The 14,316-nt window shown below is 42.5% G+C and overlaps 1 protein-coding gene across 1 annotated transcript in view; it reads right to left on the bottom strand.

Moving 5' to 3' along the window:
- The window catches only part of rbm19 (RNA binding motif protein 19), a 120,215-nt gene that overhangs the window by 86,506 nt on the left and 19,393 nt on the right, over positions 1-14,316 (bottom strand). The window contains 4 exon segments of the mRNA XM_028824397.2: positions 2,790-2,900; positions 7,653-7,749; positions 12,803-12,927; positions 13,086-13,216. Coding sequence (XP_028680230.2) covers positions 2,790-2,900; positions 7,653-7,749; positions 12,803-12,927; positions 13,086-13,216 — 464 coding nt within the window.

The raw sequence follows: 14,316 nt of genomic DNA, 5'->3' as shown, positions 1-14,316 counted from the left end.
CATCCTCTACTGGCTTTAAATTCCTCAGATTTTTTTTTTTCAGCAAATCACCTTGAATCTTCCTGGCTTTCGTGCATATGATCGTCTCGCTTATGCTATCCCCTGCAAGTTGCTTCTCGTTCAACCACACTAGCAACAGTTTTTCCACCTCTCCCAGCCCTTGAGGCCTTTGCTTGGTTAACATTATAACTCCTTTTGCAACATCAGCTGCTTTGTTAGGCCCTGAATACGCAAACAAAAGAAAATGGGAAACAGAGAATGGGAAATCATTAGCACGTACGAATGTGCGTAGGGAAACTGGCCGCCAGTGTTTTTGTTCGCCACCAGAGCGTGTGGTTGTGAACAGATGCAAAATTTTGGCAAACTTTTTGATCGTAACCTGATTTGTACGTTTTTGGAAACGTTTGTGACCAGAGGTTCTGCTGTACGAAAATTCGAAAGTCTCAAAGAAAGGGTAGTAAAGACCACATTAGCGCAAACAAACGGAGAAATTATTACTCGGTGAAATAACTGAACAGTGGAAAGAGATCGAATATATTGTTCAGATTTAAACTTTAAGTTGGAGACTTGTAGATCGTCTAATTCGTGTTGCCAGTGAGAATGAAAAGATTCCAAAAACGTTGTTGAGGTATGAAGCCCCGTGAGACGGAGACTTTTAACGTGAGATTCTTTCAAGTCACGCCCTACTTACAACTATTTTCAAACAAGACCGTGGCCATCTAACCTCTCAGTTGTGTGAATGCTTTTGTCAGACACACTTCCTGCGCTCTCAGCTCTTATAAATTTTATCTTATAATATATATAATATTTCATACATTCTAGATGACCTGTCAATGACAAAGTGAAGAAGAAACAGCATGACAAACATTTGAAAAAGTCGTTTTATTTATTAGAGAAAAAGAAACATGGAATCAAAATTCAATGCGATCTTGAAAAAAGTTAATTCCAAATATTGTTTTTACTAAAGTTTTAAAGTAAGAGTGAAAATAATGAAATGTAACAATTCCCATGAAAATAACAATCTCTTAAAATTGTATATCCGGGAAACCAAACTCGGAGGTGGGCAAGTAAAGCGGGCAGGGGGTGGAGCTCCCTAGTATAACTATATAAAAAAGGCTTTTCTACTAAGTATTAGATAAAGCTCAGTAAGCATATTCAATACGTATTCCCTGTGTCACTCCACTTTATTACGCATAACTTCATTTATGGACTGATTTGTTTTGATGCCTTTATATGTGTGGATTACTTGATTGTTACCGACATCTGCTAAAAATTTCATGTCAATAGCATCATTAGAAATTTACTGACAAAAACGTTGATGCGTTCAATACTTCTTTTCCCTGCCGTATGGTCTTTCTCACATTCTTAGGTTGCTTTTATGTTTTACTGACCCATAATTGTATCTGCTGGTAATGGTTACTGGTCATTTCCTCCTCTCACTATTTTATGCATACATCTCCAAGGACCTCTCCTGGTTAGATAACACCACATCACTGGCCAAGAAAGCTCAAACCTGCCTCTACTTTCTACGCAAACTGAGGAGAGCACAAGTTCCACCTCCCATCATGTGCTCTTTCTACCGGGGCACAATCAAGAGCATCCTCACCAGCTGCATCTCTGTGTGGTATAGAAGCTGCACAGCCTCCTGTAGGAAATCCCTGCAACGCACACTGGATGTGGCCAGTAAGATCTCTGGTGCCCCACTGCCCTCCCTCAAGGACACACCTGTCTCACCCGTAGAGCCATCAGCATTGCTGGTGACTCCTCCAACCCCTGTCACTCCTTTTTTAGCCTCCTCCTCCTCCTCCTCCCCTCAGGGTAAAGGTACTGGAGCCTCTGGGCCCGCTCCACAAGACTGTCAAACAGCTTCATCCAGCAAGCTGTCAGGATGCTGAACTCTGTCCACTACCTGCCCCCTGCCCCTGGTAACAAGAGTCACCATCTACAAGTATCCTACTTCAGCTGGTATTATGTAAAGACTCCATATTACATCTGCTGCTAACTGTTCGTCTCATAAGCTACTCTAGAATGCACCTTCTCATTTTTTACTGTAATTGGCTTTTGCACTAATGACTATTGCACATTGTGCACAGGTCTACTTTAAAGTTCTAATATTATTTATCTTATACTTTTATACTTTTTATATTTTACTGTACTAAGAAGATGAGAGAGAAACAGTATTTTGATTCTCCTGTATGTTCTGCACATATAGTGAATTGACAATGAAAGGCTATTTGATTTGATTGATACCCCGCTCAATTTTTTTGTTCATCAGGCATAAAATATGCTTTCTTTGTCATGTCTGTGTCCCTTAATTTCAGATTTAGTGTGAATTATTCAGCTATTAATATAAAAAAGGAATTGTTAACATTATACAAATCAAATAAAAAAAAAACTTTACAAATGAATTCTGGTATTTAAAGCGACTTTAAAGTCCTCATTTGCATTAGTTTAGTGACCCATTTCCCATTTGTTTGTGGCCCACCATCATGTGATGTTCTGACTATAGTAGAATAAGAGTGAAACAGAGTCCAGGGGCCACACGCCATCCTGAGGTTTCTTCTGAAGGCGCGTTACCACAGACCCATTTTAAACCTACTGAGCCTGATATTATGGAAAAGAAGTACTAAAATGTGTCCATTAATAGTTCATTGTTTCCTCATAAGCATTTTAGATTAGGAAAGCTAAAATCCAATTGACACATCGATTAAGATGACACAGCACTGCATTGCATCAAATGGCAAATGTCCACCCATGCCAACAGGTTACATCCCAAAATGTCTACATACCTGGCTGAAGGAATCCAGGCTTACTTTGTTGTCAAGCAGGAACTGTCGGGTTTCCTGAACAATCTGCGTTTCTCCCAGTGCCACACGCACAGCCATACTTCCTTTGGCTTCCTGTGATGGAGAAGTGAGAAGGGAGTGAAAATAATTCAATGACTTCAGGCAACTCTCCACTTTAGTGTGGACCTCCTGCAGGACGGCTGAAGTTAAGCTCTCAAAGCCCCTAACATCTTTCAGTTACGCATTTCACCTTCAGTTGTCATTCATGTCATATTTAACATTTTTATTCTTTATTATGTTTTGAGATGTTGATGTGACAACCCTGAGATGATGAACTTGCACACACTGCTTTTAGCATCGCTGTTTGGGCGAGAGTCTCTTTTATATGTCAAGAGGATGGATAGACGGCAATCCAGCCACAGGGGATGTACAGACCAATGTATAAATGGGGAGGGTTACGTCAGGAAGGGCATCCGGTGTAAAATTTTGCCAAATCAATATGCAGACAACAATACAAATTTCCATACCGGATCAGTCGAGCCCCAGGTTAACAACGACCGCCACCAGTACTGTTACCCAAAAGGGTGCTGGCAGAAATTGGGTTACTGCAGACCGAAGAAGAAGAAGAAGGGAGATGTGTCTGGAGGCAGGAGGAGAGGAAGAAAGTAAAGAGAGTGGAACTGAGGGTAGGAACTTTGAATGTTGGCAGTATGACTGGTAAGGGGAGAGAGTTAGCAGATATGATGGAGAGAAGGAAGGTTGATATATTGTGCGTGCAAGAGACTAAATGGAAAGGGAGTAAGGCCAGGTGGATTGGAGGGGGATTCAAATTGTTCTATCATGGTGTGGATAGGACGAGAAATGGAGTAGGAGTTATTCTGAAGGAACAGCATCTCAAGAGTGTCCTGGAGGTGAAAAGAGTGTCAGGCAGAGTAATAATTATGAAGATGGAAATTGGAGGTGTGATGATGAATTTTGTTAGTGCATATGCACCACAAGTTGGGTGTGCAATGGGTGAGAAAAAAGATTTCTGGGGTGAGTTGGATGAAGTGATTAATAGTGTACCCAAGGGACAGAAAGTGGTGATTGAAGCGGATATCAGTGGACATGTTGGTGAAGGGAACAGAGGAGATGAGGAGGTGATGGGTAGGTATGGTGTAAAGGATAGGAATGAAGAAGGTCAGAGGATAGTGGATTTTGCCACAAGGATGGACATGGCTGTGGTGAATACGTATTTTAAGAAGAGGGAGGAACATAGGGTGACATACAAGAGTGGAGGAAGAAACACACAGGTAGATGACATCCTATGCAGAAGAGTTGATCTGAAGGAGATTGAAGACAGCAAAGTAGTGGAAGGGAAAGTGCAGTTAAGCAGCATAGGATGGTGGTCTGTAGGATGACGTTGGAGACCAAGAAGAGGAAGAGAGGGAGGGCAGAGCCAAGGATAAAATGGTGGAAGTTGAAAAAGGAAGACTGCAAGGGTAAGTTTAGGGAGGAGGTGAGACAGGCACTGGGTGGCAGTGAAGAGTCACCAGACAGCTGGGAAACTACAGCAGATGTACTAAGGGTGACAGCAAGAAGGGTGCTTGGTGTAACATCTGGAAAGAGAAAGGAGGAAAAGGAAACCTGGTGGTGGAATGACGAAATACAGGAGAGTATACAGAGGAAGAGGATGGCAAAGAAGAAGTGGGATAATCAGAGAGATGCAGAAAGTAGATAAGAGTACAAGGAGATAAGGCGCAAAGTGAAGACAGAGGTGGCGAAGGCTAAAGAAAAGATGTATGATGAGTTGTGTGAGAAGTTGGACACTAAGGAGGGAGAAAAGGACCGGTGGGCTACAGAGAGGGGCAGAGCTGGAAAAGATGTGCAGCAGGTTAGGGTGATAAAGATGGAAACGTACTCACAAGTGAGGACAGTGTGGTGAGCAGATGGAAAGAGTACTTTGAGACACTGATGAATGAAGAGAACGAGAGAGAGAGAGAGAGAAGAGGTTGGATGATGTGGAGATAGTGAATCAGGAAGTGCAACGGGTTAGCAAGGAGGAAGTAAGGACAGCGATGAAGAGGATGAAAAACGGAAAGGCCATTGGTCCAGATGACATACCTATGGAAGCATTGAGGTGTTTAGGAGAGATGGCAGTGGAGTTTTTAACCAGATTGTTTAATGGAATCTTGGAAAGTGAGAGGATGCCTGAGGAGTGTAGAAGATGTGTACTGGTGCCGATATTTAAGAATAAGGGGGATGTGGAGGACTTCAGTAACTACAGGGGGATAAAATTGATGACCACAGCATGAAGTTATGGGAAAGAGTAGTGGAAGCTCAGTTAAGAAGTTAGGTGGTGATTAGTGAGCAGCAGGATGGTTTCATGACAAGAAAGAGCACCACAGATGTGATGTTTGCTCTGAGGATGTTGATGGAGAAGTTTAGAGAAGGCCAGAAGGAGTTGCATTGTGTTTTTGTGGACCTGAGAAAGCAAATGACAGGGTGCCTGAGAGAAGCTGTGGTATTGTATGAGGAAGTCGGGAGTGGCAGAGAAGTACGTAAGAGTTGTACAGGATATGTACGAGGGAAGTGTGACAGTGGTGAGGTCTGCGGTAGGAGTGACGAAGGGGGGATTACATCAGGGATCAGCTCTGAGCCCTTTCTTATTGGCAGTGGTGATGAACAGGTTGACAGATGAGATTAGACAGGAGTCCCCCGTGGACTGTGATGTTTGCTGATGGACATTGTGATCTGTAGTGATAGTAGGGAGCAGGTTCAGGAGACCCTGGAGAGGTGGAGATATGAGAGGAGAGGAATGAAGGTCAGTAGGACCACCACGACAGAACACGTGTGTGAATGAGAGGGAGGTCAGTGGAATGGTGAGGATGAAGGGAGTAGAGTTGGTGAAGGTGGAGGAGTTTAAATACTTGGGATCAACAGTATAGAGTAATGGGGATTGTGGAAGAGGTGAAGAAGAGAGTGCAGGCAGGGTGGAGTGGGTGGAGAAGAGTGTCAGGAGTGATTTGTGACAGACGGATATCAGCAAGAGTGAAAGGGAAGGTCTACAGGACGGTAGTGATATCAGCTATGTTATATGGGCTGGAGACGGTGGCACAGGAGACAGAGCTGGAGCTGGCAGAGTTAAAGATGCTAAGATTTGCATTGGGTGTGACGAGGATGGACAGGATTAGAAATGAGGACATTAGAGGGTCAGCTCAAGTTGGGACGGTTGGGAGACAAAGTCAGAGAGGCGAGATTGTGTTGGTTTGGACATGTGCAGAGGAGAGATGAGGGGTATATTGGGAGAAGTATGTTAAGGATAGAGCTGCAGGGAAGAGGAGAAGAGGAAGGCCTAAGAGAAGGTTAATGGATGTGGTGAGAGAGGACATGCAGGTGATGGGGGTGACAGAACAAGATGCAGAGGACAGAAAGATATGGAAGAAGATGATCTGCTGTGGCAACACCTAATGGGAGCAGCCGAAAGAAGAAGAAAGAATAAGGATGGATAGCCGGTGAGGCCCTCACACCTCCAATCTCCACACAGCTGTGTGGCAGTGGATGCAATGGGGATGTTGGAGGGGAACATGCAGCGTAGTAAAATGGACATGTTCTGCATATTAACTTAAAAATTAGGTCATTTTGAAAGGTGAAAGCCCAAGGCGTGTTTCATTTTTAAACCAGGCATTTCTTGATGCTCTGGCCAGGTGATGGCCATGTTGTAGGCTTCAGACATGATCTTCTAAAGTTGGACTTAATGAAGAAATGTGTCAGTAAATAAATCAAAACACAAAAAAAATCATTAGATGGGAGGCCTTCCAGCCGTGATGTCGCCGTGGCCTTGTAGTATGTGGATCTGGAGTGGAGTTAAGAGCATTAAGCCTGCAGCAGATGACACCAAAATACGGCAACAGCATTTGGCAGTAGTGGAGACTTTCACAAATAATCTTTTCCAGTAAGGACTCCTTCAGCCCTCTGCACTGATTTGGCCACAAACGAGAGAAAGCGCACATTAGTGGGCAACAGGACCACTGTGGGTTATTAGGAACAGAGTGGAGAAGGACAAGACATGGTTAGCATTAGCTGGACAAAGAGTAGCGAGGAACTTCAAAGAGGAGTTCTGGGGCTGGCAAACAGTCTTTACGCCTTTAATACAAATAAATGAAGGCCTGAAGCATCATTCGGTGTGGTAATCCTGTTTTCCATCCTTGTTCGGTGTAATAAGAAGAGGGCAACATGCAGAAATAAAACAAGAAATTGAATTGAGACGTTGCAGATATGGTGGCTCAACAATAAGTGACACTTTTATGTTAGCAAACAGTAGATACATACTTAAGTGATTTTAAAGCTTAAGTATAACTGACTAAATTAAATGTGGCCCCACAGACCACCTGACTCGAGCATCAGGACCACCGTTTGAGGAGCTCTGATCTGATTGTGGGTTAGGAGAGCCCTCTAGAAGATCTAGACTTTCATGATTTTCGCCACAATTCTTTCCTTATCAAACATTTACTGGTTTATTCCATTTTTCCTTTCATTTTATTCATTTACAAGATGCCCTCTGTCTTCCATACAGGCCCATTCTATTGTTGAATAGTCAAGAGTTGATAAAACCTGAGGAGTCGTATGTCATTTTTTTCAATGGTCAAGGTGGTATCAAAGTCACTTCTGGTCATTTGTTAACTTATAGATGATTTGTGTCACATGTCAACTGCTTTATTGTGGACTGTGAACGCTCCGATAATGTTAATGTTGAAGACTTCACCAACACCTTCAAATCTCGTAAACAAGTTTCATTTTCACATTTCCCGTCTACTGAATGAAGGTCAGACACGCGATGAGGGCCATTTCACAGGTTAGTCAAATACACAGAGTGACGCTACTCACGTGGTCAAGAACTTGGATCTTTGTGGTGTTGTACTTCTCAGCAATGACATCCACAACCGCATTGGTGCCCAGAAACAGAGTGTTCCAGTTATGGGAGCTGAAAGTAAATTAACAAAGAAATGGTCACCTTGGGTATTTTGTTTGTAGTCGCGGTTTAGTGTGCATTGTGCACGGGCATGAAATGAAATGAAAGGGGACAAAGACGTGACTGAGTGTTAAACATCCCTCCATTCCTTACAGTACAAGCACAGTGACGCACAGAAACACAGGACAATCAAAAACTAAAACAGAAATGACAATTACAGGGAAACCTTCTGCACAGTAGGCACGTTCCCACTGCAGGAACTTTGTTTTCACGAACCAATGTGTTCCGGTACCACGTGAGCCCTGGCCACTTTCTTGTGTTGTGGTCCCAGTGCTCAAGAGGAACTCCAACCTTTATGCAAAATTTGTGATGTGCAGTGAAGAGTGAGAACTGATGCAAGTGCAGGAGTTCATGGGGGAGATTACATTTCTTCAAAGTGATCGCACCTTCACATGGGAGATCACTGCTTCGATGTAGTGTGTGGCGGTCATGCAGGTGGTGCAGTGTCTCCAGAGTATGATGGTCTGTGACCAAGAATAACATCCAGCATGCAAGACCATGTGTTGGTTTTTCTAGCAGAACCACTTCCAATATTCTCTTGTTTTAGCTTTTCACAACACTACTTTGCCCTGCGGTTAATCCCCAGTTCAGCCAAACGTGACGACATTTTTAAATAAATGTTATCATTTCAGATGGAGGGTTCCAATTCCCTTTGAATATCACCATCATCATCCCCAAACACAATTAATAAGGCCTGAATCTTGTTATCCTTCCATTTTGTTGCATTCAGCTCCATCAGTTCAAATCCCGTTACTGTCAGAAGGGATCCTACTCTGTTGGACCTTTGAGCAGGACCCTTAAGCTGAAAACTGCTCCGGGACTACTGTACAATGGCTGACCCTACGCTCTGACCCCCAAAAGTCATACAAAAAAACACTGTAAGAGCCAATCTTCAAAAGTTAAAGCTTTGAGTTAAACTCATATTAGTGTTTGCTTAATTTGAAGAGAACAAACATTTCTTTCATTGTCACAGACAATGGTATCGTCTTTTCCCCAATGTAAGTTATTAAGTGATAGAACTTTCTTGCTATAACTAAGATTCAGTGTGTTAATGGAGTCAGTTGTTGTTTAGAGCAGGTCTCGGTGCTAGCAGGGACTCAAAGACCCCTTTACAGCATATAAATGGGATAAGCGTACAGTTTTCTGACCGTTTAGAAATGTACTAGCAAAATACCCGCGCTTCGCAGCGGAGAAGTAGTGTGTTAAAGAGGTTATGAAAAAGTAAAGGAAACATTTTAAAAATAACGTAACATGATTGTCAATGTAATTGTGTTGTCATTGTTATGAGTGTTGCTGTCATATATATATACATATACACACACATATACAGATATATTATATATACATATACACATATTTTATATATATATATATATATATATATATATATATATATATATATACACACATACATACATACATACATATACACACATAGATGCACTTACAATAACATAGAAATCAATATAAACAACATTAACATCATTATCATATGAGAATATGAAGTAATATATAAGAAGCACATTTCATATAAATATAAATTATTAAACAGTAAAATGTTCTTCTATAATTTGCTACCGTGGCTTTTCGTTGGTCTGTCCATGATTTTAAATCACATGTAGCTTGCAAACCGTTTCACGTATTGACTTGAAATGTGGTACACATATAATACGTCACGTCTGCTATCCGCTTTATGGGTGATGAATGTATTACTCTTTTTATGTTTATTTTATTTTAGAATCAACTCCTATCTGCGCACACCAGGGCGGCCGTGGGCGGATGCGTATGGTGTATTCACTCCATGTTATCGTGCATTGCGCTGTCACTGGTATTTTGATAAAAGAATTTGAACAATATATAAGAAGCGTATAAATTATTAAACAGTAAAACATTAACATTAACATTTAAGAAGTAAAGTTACATTGAGTACTACTGCAGTGCCTTCGGGTATACCTCATGTTTTCTTTGCCCATTACATGCTTAAATGTATACATTTTTTGGTGTACCTACCCGAGAACACGCGACATATAACCGACCGTGGGAGAAGCATGGATTTTAAACACGCGTTGAGTTCATCTGCTGGTCTCCCTCGTGGAATAACTGGTACTGTTTGAGTAAAATCTACAGCGAGTAAAGAAATGTATAAGTAACTTAAAGAAACAAAGCAGGATTTTTAAGCTTTAAACAGAACTTTTTTTCTTTGCTACATCAATATTTTGGCTATTTTTTTGTGTGAACTATTTTACTTTGAAATTTTACTACAGTTTTTGAAACAAAAGACATTTGGTCTGTGGAATCATTTCACCGCGTCAAGCTTTTGCCACAATCCCATTGAGCATAGTGAAGCGGCAGAACTTTACTGATTTTGGGTAAACGCAGCTACAAAAGACATCTACCCCTCAGGGATTAACAAAGCGTATCAAATAAATAAATAATTAAAATCTTCACTGCTAACTGTCCAACGTCTAAACTACTAACAGATTTGTAGGGTGGCACCAGTGCATGTAGTCAACCAATCAGCACAATTCATCACCTAAACTCCGCCCACCATACTGAACAAAGAGAAACTACAAAGGGCCCGAGTTCCTGAGGTGGGAATGCTGCAGAAGATCCTGCAGTGGGAAACACCTAATCAGCAACTAATGAAGGCCTGATATGAAGATGAGGGGAAATTCAGATATATAGGAAAAAGACAACAGTTTATTAAAAGAATGAAACAACTTTGGAGTTTAAAAAAAAAAAAAAAGACAAAGCATGGAATGAATTACACTGTGCAGTTAACTTGTTAAACTTCAGTGCCAGTTTTAGTCTCTGCTGGGTGAGTAATCATGCAGAATTAAATACCATGTAGTGCTTCCATACTGTAACAAACAAACACAAATAGCCTTAGAAAGTGATCAGTGTGCAGCGGCTCTACATGTGAGTAACGTCCTGTCCTTCATAATGCAGCAATTCATCCACACACAAGATGGACTGGCCATTTGGAAGGTACAAGAAATGTACAGGTTATGACCTGCCATCAATGATGTACATTGGCACCAGGCAGAAAAATAAAACGTCTGGCCCACTGTAAAGAATTCCCTCAATGATGACTCAAACTGTTGTCATTGTGAGCAGCGCAGCATCAAAACTCCGACCACTTAGCTTTAAGGCTTTTCGTGTCGACTGTCCGACTCTTATTTTAACATGGAGACTCAAGTGCAGGCCTGTCCCAATTTACAGTTGACCGACGGGAGGCAATTCATACTTATGGCTGAGGGCCCCAGGAACACAATGGGGTTAAATAATGTTCTAGAAATTGCCAAAAACAGTTGAACTAATACATCTTTAGTTTTTATTATTTCACAGGGTCTTGTGTGTTTTCTCACTCTTGAGGGGGCCCCTCAATGGTGAGTTTTGATCACACCAGAGTTTCTCAACTTTGATGTTCCCAAAACCCAGTTTTGCTTTTTTTTTTTTTTTAATTCATTGATGACCCACTAGCAACAAGTGCAAACCATCTCCCTGGTGAAATAAGCGCAGTGGGGGGTCCCCCTCGGTGAAAAGAACTGGGAAACATCACACAGTGCCGGCAAGTGCTTAGGCGACCCAACATAGCACACTCGTCAAACGGCAATGGCAATCTGGGTCACTCGAGCTTTGTCTTGCGCCAGCAGTTCAAGTATGCGTGTGTACCAGTGATTGACACCAGACCACCAGAGTCTTAACACGTTGTGACCACCATACGGCCAAATGACCAGTCCTAAATGCTTCTTTTATTATTATTATTACTTTCCATAATACTAGCAGATAGCGACTGCAGGCAGGTAACACTTAAAGTCAGTGAAAGTTCTTGACACAAATCAGCAAGCCAGTTAGAGGTTGTTGCTCGGCCAAATGGTCCCATTCCAATCAGTCAGTGCACCTCAATAGTCATCACTGATGTGTTCTTTTGAAAACTGTACAAGTCCATACAGATGAAGGTTTAAACAACGTAAGGAGGTCAGGTGTCAAATTTGTACTGACAGCCTGACATTTCTTTCAAACAGGGATTCACTTTTATAACTCAAGGCATTTGTGCTAATTTGATTTGGCCCTCTGCTTCTGCACACCTCCATGTCTATGTATCCATTTTCATTTCTGGCCTTTAATCCAGTTTTAGTCTCACACAGTACCTGGGCCTGTCAGGACACACACACACATACTAAGTACCCAGAGCAGGCCAGTTTAGTCCTTAACCAACTGTGGTGGACAGCTGGGACACCTGGAAGGACCGGGAGAGGGACAATACCCCCCCCCCCCCCCCCAGGACCACGAGAGGGCAGCCACCCTGGTCTGCATTGGGGCCACGGGATCAGAGCTTGAAAGCTCAACCCGGTTGGGGCCCGTGGGCACCCAGAGGATTGTGGAGCCCTGGATTGCACCGGAAGAAATTCCAGGCACACCCAGAGTGCTTCCGGGTGCTCATGCGGCACATCCGCCACACCAAGAAGTGCCACCGGAAGATCACCTCTTAGCACCTGGAGCACATCCGGGACGTTATAAAAGGGGCCGCCTCATTCCATTTGTCGAGCCGGAATCGGGAGGAAGAGAGGACGGAGCTTTTGTGTGGAGGAGTGAGGGCAGCAGAAGGAAAAGAAGAGAAGAAAAAAGGGACGGAGTATTGTGCGGATTTATGCATGGTGTAATGTAAATAAGGGAGAATATAATAAACGTGTGTGTTTTGGACATCTGGTGTCCGTCTGTCTGAGTTAGGCGGCTGATCTTCCACACAACATAAACCACACATCGCTGGCACTGGGAAGGTGAAGTCCACGCAGTCGTAGACAGAAAGTGACTGGGCCAGAACTCAAACGTACTCTCCTGCAGTTGGACGGCCCAGGCCTCAACGTGAACGTTCTTACTTCAATGGTATGGTGAAGACAAACACGCTCCAGTGCTCAGCTAATACGATGAACAATATTAGGAAGGCTGAAGCCTTTCAAAGCCATGCTGGGAACTCGGCTCTATGTCTGTGACTGCTCACCTGCCACTGGTTGCTTTCTCCTTCAGAGCTTTTTGCTTCTTGTAGGAGGACACCGCCAGGTTGCCAAGAGTCTCTTCTGCTTTCTCTTTCTTGATTGTTGAAGGAATAAGGTGGATCATTCGGCCCTAAACAGAAATAAACAACATAGCCCGTTACAAAGTATAGAATATGTACTTGGATTCAGAACGCTGCTGATGTCTCTAAAACGTACAAATGCACAAAAGACGTGTACTGGCAAATTGAGCCCACCAGATAAGCCAACGCTGCAGTAGACATGGCCTACCTGAAATACGTGTCCGTCAAGCTCTGCAAAGGCCTGCACGGCATTCTCAGGGATCATGAAGGTGACAAAGGCAAAGCCCTTTGGCTTCTTGGTCAAGTGGTCTATAGGGAAATGGATTTCTGAGATATGGCCTGCATGAAAAGAAACCATTTGTTTTTACTCCAACAGGTGTTTTAACACATTTTAACACGTAAAAAGTAAGACTTGGCCCCACTAGAATGACGTGCGTTATGCTGAGCACCATTACTTTACGAGCCTTTAGATAAAACAAAGGAATCTGAGGGAGCTGTGGTAACGTAACATTCTTAACTTTAAAGCAGCAAAAGTCAACCTATGCAGTGTAAAGTTTGTGTTGCATTTCAACATTCATACTTTCTCACCCATTTGTGTAGCAGTTGATCTTCGTGGCACCGCTACTAGAATGTGAAATACAAGAAAATACATCCAACTGTATACCTTCAGTCCAGATGAGGGCCTTGGCAAGATTTCCTTTTTTAGAATATAACAGTGTCATCTACAACAGATGGCTTTAAATACACAAAAAGCATTGCTGTATAGAACTGTGAATGTTAAAAATGCATTTAAACTGTTTAATGAGGGAGTCTCAACAAACAAACACTTCTCTGGTAAAGACAGTCCTGCTAGTGTTTGATCGTCTTTTGTAAAAATGGATACTCGGCTGGCTTAACTGGCTCTCTGATAATTGAGCTCTATACACCAACGTCCGAAACATCTTATATAAAAACATGCATGTTATAAACAAAAAACTCACAATCCAGTAAAATGAATTGCTACACTGCTTCAGTGACATTTCAGCACTCCGCTAGGGATGAGTTTTTATAGACAGCCATCAACACGGGCTCTGCACCCCAAATGAAGACGACCACCCCTGTGGGACCCAGCGGTTAGGGCTCAAGGGTCTAGTATGACATTATATAGCTAACTTCTTACAGACGACACCTGCAGTTTGAGAGTTTTGGATTACTGCTCACAAGAGGTGCATTTTGTCCCCATTGTCACCATTTTGGTTACATTCCCATTGGCACCCATTTGTGTGACAAGAAACTCAAATTAATGTGACATAAATCCAAAAAGTTACTGACTGTGAACCAGTGGGACGCTGTCAGGATACAACGAGACTTCTGGTGGACACTCTGTATAATGATCACTACTGAGAGAATGTGACAAAAGTAAAATGGATGGTGACAGCCCTTGAAATATGCAGAAGTTC

Source organism: Erpetoichthys calabaricus, chromosome 18 (assembly GCF_900747795.2).
Source record: "Erpetoichthys calabaricus chromosome 18, fErpCal1.3, whole genome shotgun sequence".
In the NCBI taxonomy this organism is placed as follows: Eukaryota; Metazoa; Chordata; class Cladistia; order Polypteriformes; family Polypteridae; genus Erpetoichthys; species Erpetoichthys calabaricus.
The sequence above is the reverse complement of the archived record's forward strand: the minus strand, read 5'-3'. Positions and strand labels throughout refer to the sequence as shown.